General features: G+C 29.8%; 1 protein-coding gene across 1 annotated transcript in view; it reads right to left on the bottom strand.

The window, feature by feature from the left end:
- Positions 1–233: 233 nt before the first annotated feature.
- LOC129963249 (tryptophan 5-hydroxylase 1-like) overlaps positions 234–24,886 on the bottom strand; it is a 48,503-nt gene continuing 23,850 nt past the window's right edge. Inside the window, exons 2-13 of the mRNA XM_056077486.1 lie at positions 18,326–18,493; positions 17,391–17,616; positions 15,577–15,677; positions 12,967–13,034; positions 12,560–12,610; positions 10,936–11,034; positions 10,777–10,823; positions 9,137–9,272; positions 5,400–5,526; positions 3,523–3,618; positions 2,630–2,763; positions 234–595 (exon numbers count right to left, since the gene is read on the bottom strand). Coding sequence (XP_055933461.1) covers positions 409–595; positions 2,630–2,763; positions 3,523–3,618; positions 5,400–5,526; positions 9,137–9,272; positions 10,777–10,823; positions 10,936–11,034; positions 12,560–12,610; positions 12,967–13,034; positions 15,577–15,677; positions 17,391–17,616; positions 18,326–18,493 — 1,440 coding nt within the window. The 3' untranslated portion in view covers positions 234–408. The remainder of the gene's footprint in view (positions 596–2,629; positions 2,764–3,522; positions 3,619–5,399; positions 5,527–9,136; positions 9,273–10,776; positions 10,824–10,935; positions 11,035–12,559; positions 12,611–12,966; positions 13,035–15,576; positions 15,678–17,390; positions 17,617–18,325; positions 18,494–24,886) is intronic.

Here is a 24,886-nt window from a genome sequence, read left to right as displayed (position 1 = left end):
CATCACTTAAAAATTTTTATTGGCGATATTTTAATTATATCAGTTGTTTTGGATATTAAGCTTTTGTTTCTTTTCTTTACATCTTCATAGAAATTTTCACTTACATTAAATTTTCACCAGAACGTTTTTACGAATAACAAAAAAAAAAAAATAAATCAAAAAGGAAATTACATTCTTTTTAACAATTTAAAAAAAGATTTTATGAACCTAAAATTCAGAGAAAACTAGTGACAGTAACTAAAAAAATATAATAATTTGCAAACCCTTGTAAATAAATGACCATTGAAATTATGGGTGCTTGATTCTCTTATTAAATTTCTACATCTAACACTTTGAAAGTGAAATATGTGTGAAATAGAAGCAAGGAGCATATACTTCAGGAAAAAAAAAAATACGGAGAAAGCGAAATTAAGAATCTTTTTTAACGCCTTGCTTTCCTCGAATTTTCTTCAGAGCTGTCGTGACAACGCAAAGGTCCCCTTTCAGTTCGCTGACGAGATTGGCGATTTTACGGGTGTTGCTCAGGATTTCTACCGTCTGCGTGTAAGGATTGTAGCGAAGACCAAACGGCCTCTTGATGGTACTTGCAAACTCTCTGAAATAGGGGAAAATTTTTTAATATCGCTTTAAAGCTGTGAATTATGTTCCAAAAACTTGAATGAAAGACAATTATAAAATTTTTAAAACTAAGTATTTCTAGATTTGGACTCAATTTTATGATATTAGAAACCACATTTCGAATATAAATTTTGAAATAAATCTATTAGCAAGATAATTTTTATTGGCTAGCATATTATTTATAAAATACGTTACTTCTAAACATTATCTGTAAATTAAAATATGAATGAAGAAACTTAGATAGTTAAAAAAAATGTGCGAAATACTCTAAAACGAAAATTTTTAGATTTGAATTTTATAAGTCCTCCAGATAGTTATCTCTTGAATAGTAGATTTTGACTAATAGAGAATAGTTGGTTTTGACTAACTGAATAGTTTTCTTGAATTGCAGATTTAATCTAATGGAGTTCTTTTCTTTAATAATATGTCTAATTTATTAATGTTTTTCTTGAATAATTGGTCTTGACTAGTAGAATGGTTTTTTTGAATAGCAGATGTTGACTAATAGAGTGCCATTCTTGAATAGTAAGTTTTAACTAACAGAATGTTTTAAAAAATGTAATTAAATTTTTAATAAAAAAATAATTGAAATTTAAAGTTTTAATTCAACAGCTTCAAAGCCTATTGTTGTATAAAAATTATTTTTATACCAATTTAAAATTCAAAAAGTAGCATTGCAGAGATATAAAATTAATTTCTATACTACATTTTTTCTAATTAAATTAACTTTTTAAAACTTCTAAACATATTTTATAATGCTTTTTATTGTTTAGTAATTGTTTGCTAACGCATGCTTTTGCAACGATATTAAATACATTTTTTGTGCACATATTATTTGTGTTATAATTAGGGTTAAATTTTTAAGAATAATATAAAAATAAATGAATCACTTATAAAACATTATCATGCAATGGATTGTTTCAAACTAGAGCTTGGAATCTCCTTTAATTGTTTACACAACGTCGCGAAAAAATTCAGACACTCGATTTTTCCAAATTTAAGTATTCGGTTATAAGAAGTTTGCTTATAAAGAATTATAATAGCTTAAATTCTGAATATAAGAAAAACGCCTATTTTTGCGCAGTTCATAATAATGAATCCGGAATCCATACAATTGCGCTTGTTTCTCTATTGCACCCACTAATTCATCGATACCCTCATTATTTATAATAAGAACATAAGCTATTACATTTTTTTATAAAGTCTCAAATACTCGTTTCTCTATAATAGTTTTTATACAATAAAACTAGATTAAATCAGCTCTGATGAAATCATAATAAAAATTCGATTTTTCCCAAAATTCGATATAGAAAAAACTGGATCAAAAAGTGAGTACAAGAGAAAACGACAATTATTTAACTAAAAATAACATAAAATAATAATTTTTAATACGTCATGGATTTAATAAATTATTCATTATTAATTAAGTTGTCAGTTTTTGTAATAAAGTGATAATAATTTTAGCAAAAAAGGTTAAAAGTTTTTGATTTTGATTAATAAATTAGCAATTTTGATAATTTTGATTTTTGTAGCATACTGTATACTACAAGCATGAAATAAGAGTTCAAAATAAACTCTGCAATTCACAACTTAAGTTTTCAAAGCCTTTTTTTAAAGAAGGAATTTTTTCGTTTTTTTATTAGATTATATAGCATTTAAGTTCTCACTTGAAGAAATAAAGGGCTTTAAAATTATTCCCTTATAGTCTTTGAGGATACAAAGTAAAATCATACTTATTTAACGAAAATATTTTTACTGATCAAACGAATACGAAGTATAAATTCTAATAGGAAATTTAAGAAACTTGAAAAAAGATTTCGAACTTCAGACGAATTTGAATTAAAAGTAATTCATGTTGCCAAGTTCTTTAATTTCACACTATTTTAATTCAGATGAAATTTTTATTAAGTTTACATGTTTATGAAATTATGAATTTACATGTTTATGACTGTAATATTTTTTTTACAGAAAAAAATTCATATATTGTGTTAAAATTCGAATTTTTATCTACCTCATTTTTTCCTTGGCTTCATCAAAGCTGTCCGTGTAGAAATAGCAGTCTTGGAAAGTTGTAATGAGAGGAGTTGTCAGGGCAGTTACCTCTGGATCAAAGGGGAGGACCTTGGCGTTGGGAGAAAGGGAATGCTGAAACGGAAATATTTGCTTCAATCACATAAACTTCTGGGAATTTGATAGTAATATCATATATGCATAATTAATCACACGATTATTAATAATTTTTAATTATTTGCACAATATACTGATTAATATTTATTATTTATTAAAGTATGATATATATTTTTTGAAATTTATTTATCTATTCCGAGTTATCTTGCTTTATAGTAAAAATGAAAGAATAATCTAAGAATAATATTAAAATATTAAAAATAATTATAATATTAAAAAAAAATTTCTTTTCTGTAGAAATTTAATCTTATTTATTATTTGCGGGAATTTTCGGTAAAATCTTTAGCAACTGTGGAGAATCCTTAGTAGTTCGTTTGCACGTGACAGTTAAGTGTTAAAATTGCTTATAAAATTACAATAAAGATAGAAATTTTTCTTAATAAAAAATTATATTTGCAATAAAAGCATAAAAAACAATACTAAACCGGGTTCTATAAAAGGGCGCTCTCTTGACTTGAAACAGAATAATTTATTTTTATATTTTGCTATTTTTTAGACAAACACGAACAGTAATACACATTAAGACACTATCATTAGAACACAAAATGAATTACAGAAGACCATTTAAAGAAAAATGTTAATTCAGACGATTAGCAGTTTCCATCAGAAACAAATAAGTTCTTTCAGAATCAATCAAATTCACTATCTTATTTTTGTGTTGACTTATTTATAGACCTTAAAAGTAACTATTTTTAAGAATTAATTCTATTCATTTACTTGAAGTTCAGCAACAGAAGAAAGAAGTCCGGCCCCATACACACGCATTTCTCCGGCTTGTTTACACAATCCAAATTCTACCGTGAAAAAATAGCACTGAAATAAAGAAAAATTCGTAATTAACAGAGATAGAAGATTTTAAAAAAATAATTTCATTTCATTTTTTCTAAAACTGAGGCTGAATAATGCAATTCATTTTTTCAGAATATCGTCTGTAATATTTTCAGACGAACTTGAGAAAAATAAAGAAGGATATACATGTATTTGCACTCTATTGCAGCGATATTTCGACTTGAGGTTTACACTTTTGGTACAAATATACGAGATTCAATCAAGCCAAGAAACAAATCAAAATACATGTTACAATTTAAATTACTAAAAAAATCATACATAAAGGATTTTTTCCTTTTTTTTTCTTCTTTTTTTTAAAACTCTTAGGGAAATTGAATAACTGAAATTGTTCCACCCTAGTGTTTTGTAAGATATATTGAATTAAACTTCAAAGAAATGATAGCTATTGGAAAGTAGAAATTTATTGAAATTTGATTCAATGTTTTAACACGACATGAAATATGCTCACATCTTCAAAAAAGTGTGTAATCCAAAAATATTCTCTGATAAATATACAATTAAAAATTAAAAAAAATAACAAAAAATTAATAGAAATATATAGTTAATCTTTTCTATTTGAAAACAATTTTATCTCTAATATTATGTCAGAAATTCAATTACGTAATTTTATACAATCAACAAATAAATAAAATTTACGAGAATTTAGACAAAAAAATCCAAAGTTACCCTTATTAATTAATTATTTACATACTAATTGCTTTAAAAAATAAAAATACGAGATTTTTTTTCTTTTCGATGTCTTAAGATTTGTTAAGATAAGAAGTCTAAAAAATCTTACTAATAATGAACAAATTACTACAATTCACATACAATAACCTTTTCACTACTTAGTTTTTTTCAAGCACTTCATTAACAAATATAAGCAAATAATCAGGACCAGTTAATGAATAAGCAAAACATGCTTAATGGACTCGAAATTCTTAAAGGCTCCAACTTTTTTCTGATGTATTTTTTTTGTCTCTATCAGTGTGTTAGAAATTCAATTACATAATTTTATTATGTAATGCCTTACATACTTTCGCAGAGTAACTTAATTTTGTACTTCCATTTCACTTACTTCCTTAAATAAAATAAAATGCCATTTAAATGTTGAAACATTATTCTTGCAACATTTTTAAGTAATTATCTTTTGAAAATTTTGTTGTTTTATAATTCTAAAAAGAAGTGTAGTGTAGCTTTGTAATTAAAAAAAAATGTCCGCACTTATAAATAAACAGTATTAGAATTGTGTTAACAAAGTTTTTAATTTTTTTTTTACTATTTTGTTTACTCGCTTAACGATATAGCCCAAGTCAATTTGTTTAACATAATGCAATAACAAATGATAGTAAAAGTTATTTGATCTTTAAGTGGTTAAAATTACTTTTAAATTTAAATTTCGAATTTTTTTATTGGCAATGTACAAAAACTTTCTTAAAAGTTTCTAGAAATTTAACCTTTTATTTATTTCAATTCCTGAAATGTCTCATCATAAAACTGTTTATATAAAAATTAAAATCAGTTAACAAAAATATTTGGTTTAAGAAGTTGGGAAGGAGAAAAGGGCCCCTAGCATTGCTTGGATGTCCTTAGAAGGATTAACCCGGCCCTGAAAATAATAATAATAATAATTGCTTACAAAAGAAATAAAATAATTTGTGTTTAAATAAGGAAAGTGATAATGTAAAATTATAGTATTTAAAATTAAATTTAGAAATGAATTAAAATATTTTCAAGTTTGGCAACTACTTGCTAATAAAACTTACAGTAGCCAATTTATCAACTTCGTCGTCTGACGCCCCTAGAGATGCGAGTCCAAGTTCTTGAGAAAATTGAGCAAAGCTGGCATCAGCAAGTAAAGGGACATGTCCGAGCAGCTCATGGCAGCAGTCCCTGAAAACAAATGAAGATAAATTAATTTTTAGTATTTCTAATAATTATCTTTGGTGACTGAATATTTTAGTTAGTTGAAAATCGCTTTTAAGGGATTATTCTAAAAAAAGCTCTCCAGTTAGCAGTACCTACATAAATACAATAGTTTTGGGAGAAAATACTGAATATGATTTTATTTCATGAACTTGGATCTTATTTCCACTTGAATTTAACATTCATCGTGTGAATCTGCAGCGAATCAAGTTTTATTCATCGGATTTTAATAAAGCTTTTTTGGCTTAATCCATATATAGATAAAAGAATACTTTTTCAATGTCATTTTATATAATGAAATTAAATATTAAGAAATAAACTGGAAAAATTACTAAAAAAACTTCGCCTGCAGAATTTATGATTCATTTGAAAAAAGTTGAAATCTTCTTAAAATGGGATGCTGGGTTTTAGAGGGTAAACTGTTTTTAATGCAAGAGCATCTTGCACAAATAGCTGTGTTTTTTTTAAAAACTTAATTCATTTTTTAATTGAAACGTATTAAGCAAAACAAAAATCTGAGATAAAGATAATAGTTTAATTTTTATTTTGGAATATAGAATGCCTTAAAACTTTTGTTTTACAGGCCTATTTTACACTTGCTGCACTTATTATTATTATTTTTTTGCCGAAGTGAGCCCATCACATCTGCGAAGTGCTTTTCTTCGTCATATCAATATAGTATATCTTAGGCTCCTCTAAAGAGGAACTCTTGCAGTTTCATATCCATTTTTGAAACAGATGATGTTTTAATTCATTTGTTTGATGATAGACAAACACGTTATATAAATGATGCATTTTGCATAGCAGCCTCCAAATAAAAAATAAATAAAATGCACACTAAATTCACCTGCATTTTCTATTCCAGTTGGCACAATGATATCTACATTAATTTAATCTATCATAACAGTATCTCCCATGCATAGATTCTATCCCTGAATAATTGGTCACTTTTGATTTTTTTTATGAATTATTTTTTAAAAATTATTATTGCTTTACCTTCTTTTTGCTTTTACAAAATGTTTTATACACCAAAAAAGTATGTGACTATCATTACAAAGCTGTAGTTTGTTCTTCTAATTAAAGTTGCGTTTTTCTGCTTACTATCATACTTATATCCAAAATGTCTCTTGTATTTTTTGAGTTACATTTCTTAATGGACATCCAATAGCACGATGAACTAATTTATATTACTAGTTATAATAAAAAAAATTATCCTTACTATTACTACCATTTATTATTTGTAATATAATAAGTTGATGCTTGTGGACAATCCCGGCTAAAAAAAATAACATATCATTGACCAATTCTAAATTATAAAGCGCTGTGTTCTCCTAGACTTACTGTTATTACTGATATAATTGTTAAATGCAAGTGAATTAATTGTTAAGTAATTGGATAAATATACTCTTTACTACTTAGCACTTCAAATTTATTTTGTTGTACTCTTTGAAATTTGACTTAAAGAAATTGAAATTTCAATAAACTGATTAAAAATCCGAATAAAGTTGGAACTGAACAAGGAAATGACAGTGCCAAACAATAAAAGTAATATTTAATATGAGCAGTGGCATACTTTTGTTAGGACATCTCAGCCTTTTAAAGGCAATACAAGATTACAAATTACATTATCCAAATAACTCTCTTTCTGTAAGATGACTTAAAAAAATAAAAAGACTGTTTAAATAATCGTACACTTGATAAGTCATACCATCTATGAAATATAAAAGAAACGAATATCTCAGAAATACTTTTCTGTAAATTTTACAATGGAAAAATAATCCCTATGAGTTTATAATGCATTAACGGAAGAAGCATCTTTGTAAAGGGATGATAGGCATTCATGGAATAAGAATACATTTATATGATACATAGAATATAAAATTTTACTCAGTCACAGACTGTTAAGAGACAACAGTTGTCTGGTGTACACATTTTAGAGGTGAGCGGTTAACCGAAATGCTCTATAGAGCTGGCAATTCTTACCAATTCAAAAATTTATAAATATTGAGAAAATGAAGTTTTTCGCATGCTTATTCTGAGCTACTTCATGGTGTATCCTGCAATATATTACAATCAATACTGAGGTAATAGTAGGGTTTGTAAATGTACTGAGCTGTGTTAAGAGATTTTTTTTTTTTTTTTTGCTATAGATAGGACATGCACTCTATTCGTGGTACAAAAGTTAGTTTCTAAAGGGTTAGAAAAAGGTATTTATTTCAATTCATGCTCTAAATGACCTAAATAAGAATCATATTAACAAATATGTTGTTTAAAAATGGAAATTTCATTTATTTTTTAATATTTGCTTTTTTTTAGTTATATTTTAATACATTAACCTTTTAAGCAGAATCAGTTCCAATCTCCTGCAACCAAAATCGAGTGAATTCTGAAACTTTGAATTTTATTATTTTAGGCAAATTATATCTCGCGGAACTTCCGAGTGTTGATTAGTAAATTTCCCTCTAGGTCATCATTGAAATAGCTTACAACCTGCAAAAATATATTTAAAATCAAAACTTCATAACCCGCTCAAGTTTACAAGCAGAAGATTAGGACTTTTGTTGTTTCAAATGTTTCAACAATATCTTATTAACATGGCAAATATAACTAGAAGATTGCATTATTTTTTCAGAAATGCCTTTATTGATTCGAATAACATAAAATATGAAGTTTTACCTTAATTTTTAACTTGACAGTATATGTCAATCTATCTCAATTTAGAAATTAGCTATCAGGCCTTGATCAGATATACCAGCATATCATACTCTGAGATGTACCATCTTTCCATAAAAGATACGAATGATTTGCATGCACTAGACAATTGAAGAATGCTGGTGAGAGTTATCAGTTGAATGCTACACTCTACATTGCTACACTTTTATACACTCCTATGAGATGCACCAGCTACATGAGTGCATTGCTACACTTTTATACACTCCTATGAGATGTACCAGCTACATGAGTGCATTGCTACACTTTTATACACTCCTATGAGATGTACCAGCTACATGAGTGCATTGCTACACTTTTATACACTCCTATGAGATGTACCAGCTACATGAGTGCATTGCTACACTTTTATACACTCCTATGAGATGTACCAGCTACATGAGTGCATTGCTACACTTTTATACACTCCTATGAGATGTACCAGCTACATGAGTGCATTGCTACACTTTTATACACTCCTATGAGATGTACCAGCTACATGAGTGCATTGCTACACTTTTATACACTCCTATGAGATGTACCAGCTACATGAGTGCATTGCTACACTTTTATACACTCCTATGAGATGTACCAGCTACATGAGTACATTGCTACATTTGTACATTCTATGAGATGTGACAACTATTATTTTACTATGAAACACTTTTATGATATATACCAGTAGTGTTTAAAACAATGATTTTGCATGCATTTGACAATTGACGAATGTTCATGTGATAGTTATCACTTGAATGGCACATCCTACAATGCCACACTATTCTGAGATTCTTCTCATTACGAGCTATTTTAAGAATTGTGTTCTATGCATTGAAAAAAAACACGTAAGAAATAATAATTTCATACTAACGGTTCTGGAGTGTAAAAGGGATCAGAGCCGTGACGTATGTACTGAGTACAGTGAAAGACCCGAAAGGCTAGTCCCGCCAAAAAATCCCGAGAAGACAGATAACCAGCCACAGGCCGAAGCTGAAATCCGGTTCTCTCTGAAAGAGAAAGAGAATCTGTGTTATGTACCAACAATAGCAACAAAAAGAGATAACCACTATTGAAGAGATAGTCACTTTTGACGGTTACACCACAAAGAGAAAGTAGCGTAATCGTCAAAAAATCCGAACACGACATTTTGATGAAACTCCATATTTCAGACCCCCTTGAGTGTGAAAAACACATATTTGGAGTTGTACTCGTATGTCTATGAGGATGATGGTTCAAAAATACTTTGTGTTAGACGGATAATATTTGGTATATAATTTTAACACCAATTGATAGATTTCTATCAGATTTTGAACAAAATCTATTTAGAGAAAGTTTGTATATCTGACTCTCCGAATCTAAATACACAAGATAACCTAGAAATATAAAAAGCTATAAAGAAAAAAATTAGTATGGCATCTAAAATGTACACCCGTATCAAATTTGAAACTAAATCTATCAGGGCCTATTGGTCTGTACTTTAAAAAGCATGTAAACGAGACAGCTAAAACACAATGACTTAAATATATAGAATTTGGTATGTGATTGTGTTACAAAAATTTATTTCTGTATTAATTCTTCCCAAACGGCAATATATATATATATATATATATATATATATATATATATATATATATATATATATATATATATACATAAGCATTATTTTGTTTGAAGCAGAATGCAGTGTTTCGAAGACAGTGAAAAGACTTTTAATTTCGTGACATCGTTTTATTTCATTTTGGAGAAGCAGGCATATTTACAAGCGACCAGGCATACACAGACACCACACAGAACGACACAGAGAGGAATGAGGAAAAAGCTCTTGGACATTTTATCCCTGGTCTTATATAACCTGAGAAATTGACAGGGAAAATATTTCTTCATAGTGCTAATATATTATTAAGATTTCGATAGGGATTTTTGCTACACGCGTCGACGAGGTAAGGGAAACACAGGGGGAGGTTTTAAAAAAGAATTTGTTTCGCCAGCGGTATTTTGTTCCTTCAAGCGGTGTGTAGGGAAGTAGGCTTTTAGCTGATTCAACAATTTTACATAGCTTCTCTGGAACTAATTAAGTATAGACAGTGGAATTGGATCAAGAAATAAGAGAATATTTTTGAATAAAGTTGCTATGGGCTAAATTAAGATAAAATCTTGGAAATTAATTAAATTGAAATTAAAGTTTAAAATATCATTACACACAGACACACACATACATATATATATCTATCCAAAATACACATTAAGCTTTCTGGTGCTTGGGTCCAACGATTAATATCTAAAAAAATCGCCAAAGTTGGCACTTTAATATGTTCTTTCGTAATTATTGTTCGCCGATAGTATGCTGTTAATAATATACAAGTACATTTACTATCAAAGAATATATGAGAAAGAGTGACCGCTTTTACTGGCTTTACATTTAACGATATTCTTAAAACTATATTCGAAATATTGTTCATTACATCACTTTTTTTCAAGGACAATGAATAAAAAAATGACGCCTTGACTTACGCTTAAGAAATCGGCTAACGTCTTCTAACTGAGGAATATTGTTCTTCCTGAAAGATATATTTAAACATTATTTCCTCAAATGACATACTTTCTTTAAAATCACTAGTTTTATGATTCATTGATTATTTTCATCCATAAAATGAATTTATCTTCACTTACCGATATCCACAAAATTTAATGAGAAGATTAAAATTTTCAAGAAATTCTTTGCAAGCGTGAGTGGGATACAGCTTCTTGAGGTGGGTGAACACTGTACCCCTGAAATAAATCGAAAAATATACCAGTGCATAGTTAGAAATCACAAATATAATATCAAAAAGACACCAGATTCATCTGTTTTTCGAAAATAAGAACTAAACAAGACGCCTCCTTTCTAACTATTTTTTACTTTCTCTACTACGAAATATATAAAGCGTCTGCTATCGTCAACAAACTCGACCATCAGATTTTGACGAAACTCTACGTTTCATATTTCCCCAAATCCAAAAATACTCTTTTGAAATTCTGCCTGTCTGTGAATAAGTTAATAAAACAAAATTTGAACTTATCGGATGAAATTTGACACGTGGTCTTTAAAACAAATTTTTAGATTTCTATCAAATTTTGTATGAAACCTGCTTAGAAAAAGTTTGTCTCTCTGTCTGATCCAATGCAAGTGAAGACGAAAACTACAAAGCATAATGAATCGGATACATAAAATTTCGTACACAGTTTTCGAACACATTTAACGTGACGACTTATATCACATCTTGAATGAAATTTGTTAAAGGATTGACCGTCTGTCGATCTGTACATTCATATGTAAAATGATAACAGAAAAAGCAATAACTGTGATATTGTTTTGTGTCAAATTTTGATTTCTACCTGCTGGAAAAAAGTCGCCCAAAATCTACGCTCGATTTTCTTCATTTCATTACGAAGCATAAAACACTCATGAGAGGGAACTTAGAATATAAGAATGGGAGCACCCATGCCATTCCGGCCTTGTCCAAAGCTCTTAATTTTTATACGTGGGGAAGATGGATCACACTTTTTGTTGGTTTGGTTTGGTTATATTAACGTCTCGTTTGAAGCAACACTAGGGCTATTTTGGGACGGACCTCGTAATTTTGGACCGCGGTTAGATGACGAGGACGACATCTGAGCTGGCACCCCCTTCTCGACACCACACCAGTGGGAGGACGTTTGGTCAGGACGGATTTAACATGCAACAGACCTCCTTACACTACGGTTCTTCGGTGGAATCGGGTCACGAACCTGAAACCCTCCGGCTTCGAAGCCGAGACCTTACCACAGGCCACCGTGGCCATCTTTATTAGGTAATATATAAGAAAGTTTTAAAGATCACTTTTACTGGTTCTTAAAGCAGTTATTATTCAAGTACTGTTGTGTAAAAACCAAGCTATTCATTGAATTAAAATTAGTAAAAAAAAAAAAAAATGTTATCCTCAAATTTTTGACCAAAGGAGTGTGATTTCCATCACTTGCTGTAAAGCATTGAAGGATTGAACTTCTCTGTTAAGATTATTTTTAGTTCAAACATTAGATTTCATAAACAATGGTTTACTGTAAGAAATATTTCGTGTTAATTACAGATTAATAAAAAGCAGGCATTAGAGCAAACAATTAACATTTGAAGTTTAAAGCAAATTATATATAGGCAATTATGAATCACACACATTTATTATCAAAAAGCACATATAATAGACAAAGCTTTCTATGTTATTTAAATATATAGAGTTCTTGTATTTAATATTATAGACAACAAAAATGTTTTCCATACCATGTTTGTATTTCCTCTTGCGTATACTGTACATAAGGTATAGGCTGGCCACTGCAAAAAATATAAACACCATTACTTCTTTAAACTATCTTGAGCATATTAGGTTATAATTTTCATAAGTTTCGATATTCCTAAGTTTCAATTTTATTTTTTCTTTCACATTCTTATTTTTGTATGCTTTTTCAATAAGAAAAATGTCAGGTATTTCTACATAACAAACAATTTATTTTAAATATATGAACTTTTGAATGAAATTTTCTCGAATTATTTTTGAAAATTATAAAAACAGATTAATAGAAGCTGTATTTTTATTATTTGCTATATTTATTTAACAATCTATATTAATATATCTAGGATTTAATTAATCATTAGAAATATTGCAATTGATTATTAAATACGAAACTTACTGTTTGTAGTCAAATGCTATATCGGTGAATTGCTTGCGCCTTTTCCTGTACGTCTCATCTTTAAAACCCTAAAAAAATCAAAGTGAATAATTTGCTATTTCTTTATTATTTCACTTCGGTTTTTAATATGAAAAATTCATTTGTTTATTATTTCTAATGCATAATATGCATCAGAAATAATATTTTGAATTTTTTTGATGTGACAATGAATATAAAGCAAAAAAAAAAAAAAAAAAAAATTAAAAAAATGCTATGGATTAAACGATGTTGTATGGGTCAAAGAATCGTACTTAACTAGTAGAAAAAGATATAGACGAAGTTTAAATACATTTCAAGGTCTTGGGACGAAATAATTTTTTTTATTTGCGATCAATATTATTAAAAATTTGATTCAGCATATCCGAAATTCAGTTCTTTGGTATAATTAAAATAAATATATGAATTAATGAGAAGAGGCTTAAAAAGTTAAATGACTTTAAGTAGTTATTCGTAAATAACAATATCTTTCATTATGAAAAGAAATCCAATCTTATTTTGCTTTAGCCAGTTTTTAAAAATTGAGTAATAATTTAAGTTTATCAATTTTCCGAAAGTTCTAGAATTAATTTTTCGAAAGAGCAGTGATAGAAAAAAGAAGTCCTGAAGCAATATTAGGCAATAAAATAAATTAAAAACTAATTTCAAATTAGGAAAATATATAAGTTGATATTAAGTTTTTTTAAAAAAAATAAAACATAGTTAATCTGAGAAATTACACAATTGATACTTCCATGAGCTTTAGGAAAAGAAAAATATCAAAACTGAATAGCACATAATTTCTTCTTTAAATTATATTCTGGACTGTTTTTAAATGTTTGAATGAGACATGACTCAATCGCTCACTACTTGCTCAGTGTTTTAAGTGTACTCAGTGTACTGACACCTCAATAAAAAAACACAATTTAATGAATAATGAGATTTTGTCAGTATGAACCTTTCCTACTAATGTTCATTGAGATAATAACACGAACTCTTCTAGTATGATATTCACTACGGTATCTATGGGTACGGTTATAAGATCTATGCGAATGAATATATAAACACTGACTGATCTGTTGTCTCTAACAGTTAGCACCACTGCTATTCTTCTGAATTTGTGCACCTCTTTTCATAAACTTACTTAAAAATCAGTTCATATGCCAATTAAATACGGTTATAAGAACCAATATGAAACAGTTTGATGAGTGACTTTAGTATATTTTGTGGCTTATTGTCATACACAAAAATATTTAAAATTTTGTTGTCACCTATTAGAGTAGTTTGATACGAAAAGGTTATTTGATGGTTACATTGGGCAGTCATATCACCGACTCGCCCGAAGACACACGGATAAATAATACTGAATGACTGGACCGCCGCAACAGCAACACTGGCGGGAACTGTGGTTGAGTCCTAAGGGCTATCACCTGCCACGGTACAACCCTTCCCGAAGGAAGTACATCCCATCATCGATAAGAGGAGCCAGATCCCCCATCTTTTTGTATACCCTCCAGGATGGCGAGATCCAACCACCATACCGGAAGCATCTCATCCTCATTTCGAGGTGCCACCCCCCGGGGGGTTGATTACATTGGGTAAGAATAGTTTCTATTTCTGTGCGCGGAAGAAGACTGGCAATTGATTGAGTTATGGTATTTTTTTTTTTTACTTATGTGAAACAATTTTACAACAGCTTTTGAATGAAATTTTTGCAGGTTTTAATATTTAGTCCTATGTAAATGGCATCATTTCTTATATACCATGGCACATTTGTCTTGATAAGGATAAATTCATTTTGCAGAATTTAAATTTTCTTTTAACGAATTTTGGCAGCAAGGCCTCAAATTTGAGCAGGCATATACAGCTGAACATTATTGTTGAGATGGAGTGTGAAGTTTAACCATTGTGTAGATTGATGATATCTGATTTATTCTAATATCTGTCGAAATTCTAAGAGACATGTTTTTTGTAAGTTCTTTTTCTGACCTGAATCATTCTTAATATTTTATTTCAATTTTCCATAAAAGACTTTTATCGTAGATTTGAAAGTTAATTTTAACTATCTTTGCGGAGACCCTCAGGGGGGCACCTCGAAATGAGGATGAGATGCTTCCGGCATGGTGGTTGGATCTCGCCACCCTGGAGGGTACACTAATAGGTGGGGGATCTGGCTCCTCCCATCGATGACGGGACGTACTTCCTTCGGGGAGGGTTGTACCGTGGCCGGTGACGGCCCTTAGGACTCAACCACAGTTCCCGCCAATTGCTGTTGCGGCGGTCCGGTCATTCAGTTCTATGGTTTAAATCCGTGTGCCTTAGGGCGGGTCGGAGAGTTAGATGGTTGACTTAACTATCTTTGCGGAAAAAGAAATGTGCTTTTTTTTCTCCCTAAATTGACGGTTGTCCTCAAAAAGGTTTTGCCTTTTTCGATAACATCGCTTTCGCACTAACAGGCTCTTTCAAATACAAGAAAACTGGTACACACTGTTGCTCTACTTCGCACTTCTCCTGTTAATTTTTCAATAATTTGCAGAATTGAAATGTTTAAATGTGTCAGTGAAACAAAGACTCGCGTCAGAATTCTTAACTTACCGGGTGATCAGCATCAAGTTCAGCTCCATACATCAAGACTCTCTTCGCTGATTTATCTAAGTCAGACATTTTTCTCGGAAACCAAGGCATGCCATCAAAAGCTTTAATAAAATGATAAAAAAACATTTTGCCATTACAATAACATATAACAAAGTATAATTTACTATCTCAGAAAGTTATTAAACAAAGTCGAATTCGTATGGTACAAATAAGATTGGTTAAGAAGATTACCAAATTTAGATGATTTTTTTCTTTTATTTTCTCATATATGAAGTATACAGAAAGTGAAAGAGATAGAGAGAATATTGTATATTTCATTATATCTGTGGTTGTTTTTAATAGCCAAAAAAATTCGAATTCGATCTTTTGACGAATCTTTACGCTTCAGGGATATCTGAATCTAAAAAACACATTTGTGGAATCATATCTGTTTGTTATCCTTCTGTCAATCTGTCTATGAACATAATAAATATAAAACGTTTGGAGCCAGACAATTATGAAGTTTGGCATAGAGTTCTTTACACCAAATTGTAGATTTCTGTAAAAGGTTGAATGAAAACTATTCAGAAAAAAAGTTTATCTATTCTGCTTTCAGAATCAAAATGACAGTGATTATAATAATTACAAAAGGAAAATGTTATGCACAGATTTAACATCTAAAATGCAGATATATATCAGATTTGGAAACGAATCCATCAATGGACTGACTGTCTGTATGTCTGTATTTTCTCAAGCATATAAATTCGCCAATTCAAAAATGCAATGATTTAAATATATAAAATTTGGCATGTGATTTTGAGAATATAATTACAGTTTTGTGTCAAGTTTTAATTCCAATCGGTAGGAAAAAGACGTACAAAATACAAATTCGGTTTTCAGGTACTTATGTATTAATCGTATCCTAGCGATAATTTGCCAAAAAAATTTGCTTACGTTTGCAAGTTAATAATCTATTTCGTATTTATTGCTCGACAGTAATATGATTTTAATAATATGCTACTACCTTTATTAGTTTGCAAGAAAGTTTTGATCAAAATATTCCCTATAGTTTAATTTTGGAATTATTTGATGAGTATTATTTCTGATTGCATATTTTAAAATGATTAACATAAAAATTCATCGCCTGAGAGAGATGTGATTGGTATATGATCCTCAAATCAAAATTCCAGATTCGTATAAAATTTGACAATAGAGAAACACACTTTTGTTAAACATATGCTTGAGTTTCTATCCCACGTTATAAAATTGCACAAACAAAAGTAGTACTTAAAAATTCTTCAATAAGAAAAGCATTAGCAATCACGTTCTGTTGAAAATATTTCCGGAAACCTTTTGCAGTTACCTACTCACTGCGATTCTGAAGAAAGAAAAAGTTGAATATATTTGTTTGAAAACTATGATTAGCAAGTAAAAATTAAAAATAATAGAATCTAGATTAAAATATCCTAGCAACCAAAACAGCCTCACTGATTAGAGGGTTTTTTTTAATAAGATATCTTAAATATTTTTTTCTTAACATAATAGTTTCCGAAGAAATATTAGAATTTAAAATTGAAAAACAATATTGACCAACCATTAGTGGGAAAATATGAAATTTATTGATTTTAGACGATTTTATTCAATACCAATTGTGAGAACAACTACCTGCCGTTTTGGTCTCCCTTTATACGAGATTATTTTACAAGAACGAATATGATAATGTTTTCAGGAAAAGAACATTCCCAATTTATTAAATCTTGTTATTTTACTTGCTATATGTTGTGGAAAAATATCTGTTATCTTTTGAAAACTATATCATAAATGTAAAACCTCACCGAGTTCCAGTCCAGGACTCGTGGGCGTGGGAGGTGGGTGATCGGAAATTTGCACTTCCCCTTTCTCGAACTGCTCCAAGGATACGCATTCCACTTCGTGCTCCAGGCTGTGCAGCAAGTCATTGATTTGAGACTGTTCACATTGAACATCCACGTAGATTTCATACTGAGAGGGTCTCTTGCGGGATTTCCTGGATTCGATGTGCGCTACATTAACATTTTTCTCCTGTAAAAACAAATAAACTCTTTCTGAACTTTCTCCTGTTACTTTAATTATTACAACTTGATGAAAATGCAATAATTCTTTTATTTTCATATCAAGTGGAAACATACCTACTCAAGATTAAGATTTTTGAATTTCAATTCCATTAAGATTAATTCTGATGTTTTCATACTTTTTCAAGATCATTAATAACCTACTACTACTAACTTTGGTGACCAGTTGTTCGCTGGCCTAATTAATAATTTTATTTTAGATCACTATGAACAAATAATGATGAGTTATAATGAATCACAATCAAAAATAATATTATTTTAAATTATATTTACACAATAAATATATTTTGATTGGTCAGATAAATTTACAAAGTAGTAAAGTTAATTGGTGAAGTTAGTCCAGCTGTTGAGACTGGCGACTCTGTCAAAGTTATTTTTTTTGCAACTATTTAGAAAAACCAGCACGAAGGAAGCTAGTATATAAACAGAAGAGGCAGAATGGAATGAATCGCATCAGCGAAAACTGCTCTGTAACTGCTAACTGACTGAAACTTCAATTCGTTTTTGTGCGCGCTCTTGTGTTTGTAGATGAAATTTTTTTGCTCTCTACATCTAGGATAACTACCTATAAATTCCTACCTATTACTACTTTCAAGAGGCTGGAAAGTCCGCAAAATAATCAAAATTAAAAATATATATAGAGAGAAAAGGGAGCTTACCTGAAATACTCTGAGAGCCCGAATAAGTCCTCCAACCTGATTTCTCAAGGAAAAGATAACCGCTGCTCCTTTTCCTTCCTCATCCTCTTGTCCATTCTTCTCCTTGCACTCCTCTTCTTCTTTCTCAGCAGTATCATTCTCCTTCTCGAACCGTCGGCGAATCTTTTTCTGAAAGGACAGAATTGTAACTCATTCAAAATGTCCTCAATAATGCATATTCCCACGATCCTCTTTGGATTAGCTTAGTTTGATTATATTAGCAACCCGTTTTAAAGCAACACTAGGGTTATGTTGGGACGGACTTCATACTTTTGAACCTCAGTCAGATGACGAGGAGGACTCCTGAGCTGGCACCCCCTTCTCCAAACTTCCGCAAAAACCAGCAGGAGAACGCTTGTCACCGACGGTATTAACGTGCATCAAACCCACTTACACGACCGACGGTTCTTCTATGGAATCAGATCTCGAACATGAAACCCTCCTGCTCCGAAGTCGAGAACTTACCACCGCGGCCCGCGATCCTCTTTGGAACTATACACGAGTATTTTCGGAACATTTTAATTGCAATATTCAAATGGAATAAAAACAGATTGCAGATTTTTGTAAGTCCCAACTAACTACTCCACCCCGCTCGAAGGTACACGGAAAAACTTGAATGACCGGACCGCCGCAACAGCAACACTAGCGGGAACTGTGGTAGAATTCTAAGGGCCATGGTAAAACCCTTCAGTAAGGAAGTATGTTCCGTCATCGATGGGAGGAGCCAGAACCCCACCTTTTCGTGTATCCACAGGGGTGGCGAGAATCAACTACCATGAATAAATTAATTTGACTGCAGAAACTTATAAACTAAAAGGGTCTACTGTTCAGTAGAGTCACTGAATTTGTGCTGCTTTCTTAGAAATTGTATTTTCTATAATTGATTATATGAAATATACAGGCTGAATACGAGATATTTCTATATCATTCCCATATAGATCCGCTATCTATTGTTATTAGTTTCAAGTTCTGCTGTTTTTATATATGTAATCTGATCGATTTTTCATCGGATGAGGAAGAAGGTCAGTGTTTGACCAATTTGTCGCTGGGGGCCAACCGTCTCGAAGAGGATGACAATTCGATGAATATGCCGGTGTTATGAACGAGTTATGCTAAAGACAGCATTCAGTCACAACAAATCCTGTCGATACTGCCTCGTTCAGTGGGGCTGGGTGGTGGTTGTACCTAAGAAGTAGATATCCCAGTTGATATTACGAGCTGATCCATACTCTGGTAACTGGGTTAGCATGCACTTTCATACATACACAGGAAGAAATATATTATATAAGTATAAGAAATATCCTTGTACATATACAGGAAGAAATACATAATATGTCACATTCGATAACTTTCTTTAAAACTATACATATACACTAGCAAGTTGTACGTTAAATTCAATCCTGAAAATTATATATTTTGGCTATTATTAACCCTTTTCGTTACTATATGCAATATTTTTATTGTAAACTGAAAAGAAATGTTAATCAAATAAATTAGGTGAAGTATTTACGTAATAATTATATTTTGAATGTATCGAATACAATTACTCGGATATAACATGTTTTTAGAATTAACAATATGGAATGCAATAATACAGAATACGTAATTGAGGTAAAGCATTCCTAAACAATCTGATATTTCATGGCAATAATATAGTTATGAGAACTGCCACCATTTAAAATCTCGTGAAGCTAAATTGTGAATTTGTCAAAATATAATAACAGAATTTTAAGATGAACGTTTTCAAAATATTTGGTTAAATTAGAATATCCTAATTAGATATCTCTTAGGATGGAGCCAAAGTAGTTTATTTAAGATTCTGTCTCAAAATCTAAACTTAATTAATGAAGATGATGAATAATGAATAATGATAATAATGAGTGATGAATAATTAGATCTTATAAGGAAAATTTTAACTTTTAACTCTAATAAATCGATAACGACAAATAAAAGCATGCATCAATGTAACTGCAAACTTGAGATGCATCAAGTCCACACGCAGGATGTAACTTTCATGTAATCAATACTAGAATGTAATTCGGGCCAGAAATTATATTTCTCGATCATGAATATAGCTACAGCTGCTTATATCACATAGTAACTGTCTGGAGTATTAAAAAATTTTAAGAAATATTTACCTTTATTTCTATAAGATCTCTTTTGGTTATGTTTCATTTGATACAATCGATATTACATTGAACTATTTTATTTCCCAATAATTGCATAACAGCATCCTGTTCAGTGCATTAGCATGAATACATTAGGATTTGAGCATATTGTCATGATAATTTTTTGAAATAAATTCATAATATTGAATTTCTTATTGAAGGATTTTATGAAATGCATAGTTTCGCATTTTCTAAATATAGTGTGTCTATGCGTGCATTGCATGTATCTATTATCTTTATTTCCTCATACCCTTTGAAATATTTTTTGTAATATTTTCTATGCATTTTATGTTATATATATATATATATATATTTTAATATTTTTTTAATAATTTTTTTGGTTTAATTTTTATGTGATTTTTGTTTTTCCTGTTAACTTGATTCTAATACTTTTGTGTATATATATATATATATATATATATATATATATATATATATATATATATATATATATATATATATATATATATATATATATATATATATATATATATATATATATATATATATATATATATATTTAAATTAGTTATGAAAACCTAAAAAGCAATCCCCAAGCTCTAACCATTAAGTTAACTAACCAGTTGGTAGTTAACCTAACTGGTTAGCTAACCAACTAACCAGTTGGATATTGGCAATTCTTATTACCCATAAAAGTTCATGCCTCTTATGCATATTTATCATCAATGCCTGCCTGTCCCCCATCCCTCATTTCCAACAGAAATCTCAAAAAGTACATTCTCTATGACATAGAGTTTCCTTGCCTCAACTATTGTACTGATTACAATACTGAATTACAATCCCAAAACCCTGGAGAAATCTTCAGTTGTCTCCTGTTCTCTATTACTCAATATTTTCACGACAAGTCTCAGACACTTCACTATACATTCTCTATGAAAAATTCATGACTAAGTCCCCATTCCAATCATAGTACCATGTTTCATTTGAGAGCTCATGGTGTCTAGACGTCCTATCAATGTCGTTTGCCCCCTCTCCCACCTTACATTTTGATAAATGTCACTAAATAAAACCTTGAGATAGACACCAGCCCCAGCAATTGCATCGATTTCGTCAATTAATTCACCAACTCATTTCGCCACTTCCCAACTATAGTTACACTCTAAGAATCCTCAGACTTGTTCATTTACAGAGCTACAGAGCAAGTATAATTCAAAAATAGCACTTTCAGTTGGTATTATGAGACACGAAAGCTGATTGATATTACTTAATTAATGTTATAAATAAAGTGGACGAACAACTGGTGGGTCAAAGACAGATAATTAATTATAAAATTCGAACACAGTGTGGTATTGCAATCCTTTTAAGGTATGTAACTAGGTCCGGAGATGAATTTAAAAAAAATGATACATAAACATTTTTTATTGTAACAAATAGTTAAAACAGACTTGAAAAGTCACAAAAGAAAAAAAAAATACACTCATTGCCTTTAGTTTTTGAAAAAAAAAAAAAACTGCTTATTTAATGAAAATTTAGCAAAATTTTCAATGTTAGAAAAAAACAGAGTAAATTAAAAAAAAATAATGGAAATGTTTTATTTTTGTTTCACCTATATATAGCCCAAATCACAGTAATAGACCACAAGATAAAAATTATTTTAATTAATAAAATTTTTTACGAGCATTTGAAGTTTCTATTAATGATTTTTTTGGCAAAATTTGTCTATGTTTTGAACTGAAAGTGTCTGTAAAACATGTTTAACTGAAGCTATCTTAAAATCTGCAGTCTATTACACCCTCAAAGGTTTTGGATACATGTATTTGAAATTTCATGAAATTTTATTGAATGAATTTTGTGATGTCACGCTTTCTGTGAATCAATCTCAGTGAAATATTCATTCTTCAGAAAATGCGTTTAGATATTGTACTTGTAAATTAGCTCATCCAAATGTGCTGGAAATGAATGTACTTTTCATGCTTTTTTAACAGAAATACCAAAAAGAAAAAAAGAAAGAAAAATGCAAACTACGGCTGAATAGGTAGAGAGTCAATAAAACATATAAAATGTTAGTTTGGAGAATTTTGCGGTAAAAATAAAATAAATTACTCATTTTCGATTAAAAATGCCACTTTTTTCGATTTCATGTTCATCTGTTGTGTATTATTGAAACTACTGTATCTATTATTCTATCTTACGTATATTAAAAACAAAGTCTGTTTTAGAATCTACGAAGTTTGAACTTTACTTTCACATTATATATATTTTCTAAAAATTCAAATTTTTTTTGGAAAAAGCATTTTGACAACCTAGTCGGATACCTTAAATGTTATTCACAGTCAAAATTATGAAAAATATAAGAAAAAAAAAAAGAAAAGCAAGTGCATATAAATAAAATTCTTTCATAAATTCCTTTCTTCATAAGAATGAAGTAAATTCAAAAAGAAAGAACGTCTCTGGCAGATAAGCATGCGTTGTGGTTAGAATCCGAAGACGAAGTCAAAGTACTTCCCGTCTGAGAACCTTATGAATAGCTGATAAAATACATGAGTTGGGTCCGAAGCTGTCAAAAGCCTACGCAGAATCGTCCGAAGATGAATGACGTAACTTCCGCTTTAGGTGTTCGGAAGCAGAAAGGAAGAACTGAACTTTATACAGCTTACTCAGCATTTAATGGCCTCGACAGAACAAAAATTTAAGTGATTTGATATGAAATGGAAAGCCGTATGAAAATAAATTCTCAATGAAAGTTTGAAGGAAAAATAATACGACTTTTCAACTAATTTATTACATTAATTATGGGATCTTTCATTCATAAGTTGCAGTTAGAAGAAATACATTTAAAAATATAATGAAGCATGAAATTCGATTTTTTAAAGAAAATTCTATATATACATAGAATTTGATGCAATTTATTGGAAAAATTTCATTCAGGTTCGATCTGGATATAGTTTTATAAAAATATCTCATTTTTATGTAGCAAGAAGAAGGCAAAATCAAAAATATATACCTTATTATTCATATATAGTATATTTTTGATTCCATGGAATAATTAAGACAGAAAGTATTTACAAAATCGAAAGTCCTTTAAATCAGTGTTTTGTGTTTTAAACAATATATGTTACAATATACTATGATGCAAAATGTAAAGAAAAAATATTTGTAGTTTAAAATTTATTAATAACAAAAAATCCTTATAATTAAGTATCAGAAAGGTGAAAAAAAAGTCTAACGGTTATTAATTCAATGAAAAAAATCTCAAAAACGTTTTTAAAATTGAATGTAATTCTGCAGATTGAAGACTACTATATATTATGTGAATTTTCTCAATCTAATTCTAAAAAAAAAACAATGGAGTTTCATTACTGAAATATGTAATATTTTTGAATTTGTCTGCTCAATATATCTAAAAAAGTTTACATAAGTACCCATCAAAAGTTATAATTTATACTAAATCAAATAAAAAAATATATTTTATGTATAATTTAATAATACTTAGGAGTAATAATGCTCAATTAACAATATTCAAAAGGAGCTGAACAGTGCTTAATACATATTTGTTACTTGGAAGTATTTTTATGATTACCTTATTGTATAAAATTACACCTTCTTAATTTCAAAATATTTTTAAAAAGCAGGCTTTAAAAAATATATAAAGATTACTTTTAACCAAAGCGACAAGATTTTTCTGAATTTTGTTCATGATCATTTTAGCTATATTGGAGGATTTGGTCATGGTTTAGTATACAGTGTCCGACATTGTATATGTTACCGGTAAAGTATGAAATCCGGCATTCTACAGAATGCTTAGGCATTGTATATAATGCCTAAAACCAGCCGGCAATTTATGAAACGATTCATATTTTACACATTTTCTAGGCATTCTGTAGAATGCCAAATGAGAAACCGGCAAAGTATGATCTCTGATTCATTTCGAATAAAGCAAAAAGCCAACATACGAAATGTCTTTGCTTGAAAAATGTAATTCAAACCTACCCTGTTGCAACGAGTAGTTTGATTTTAATTTCTTGTTTTTTTATATGAAAGTTTTGTTTCCCTTAATAAGAAAGGCATAGATTTTGTTTTCTAAAACTTTCATTTTTCTTTACGTATTTTGAATACATTTTTTTAATGGCCCTCTCATTATTTTTTCAGAATAACATTTGTATTTTTGAGGAATGCACGTCATTTATATTATAGCCTTATTAGGACTTTTTTTTTTTCATACTTTGCCTAAAAACATCCGGAACTATATACGATGCCTAGGCATTCAATAGAATGCCGGTGTTATATACTTTGACGGTATCATATACAAAGCCATAACTTCTTAGCCAGCTTAATCTTACCATTTTCACTTATATTTACCCACGCCAGACAAAGAATATAATATTCAAACGAA

This window comes from Argiope bruennichi, chromosome 3 (genome assembly GCF_947563725.1).
Source record: "Argiope bruennichi chromosome 3, qqArgBrue1.1, whole genome shotgun sequence".
Lineage (NCBI taxonomy): Eukaryota > Metazoa > Arthropoda > Arachnida > Araneae > Araneidae > Argiope > Argiope bruennichi.
This window is presented reverse-complemented; position numbering and strand designations above follow the sequence as displayed.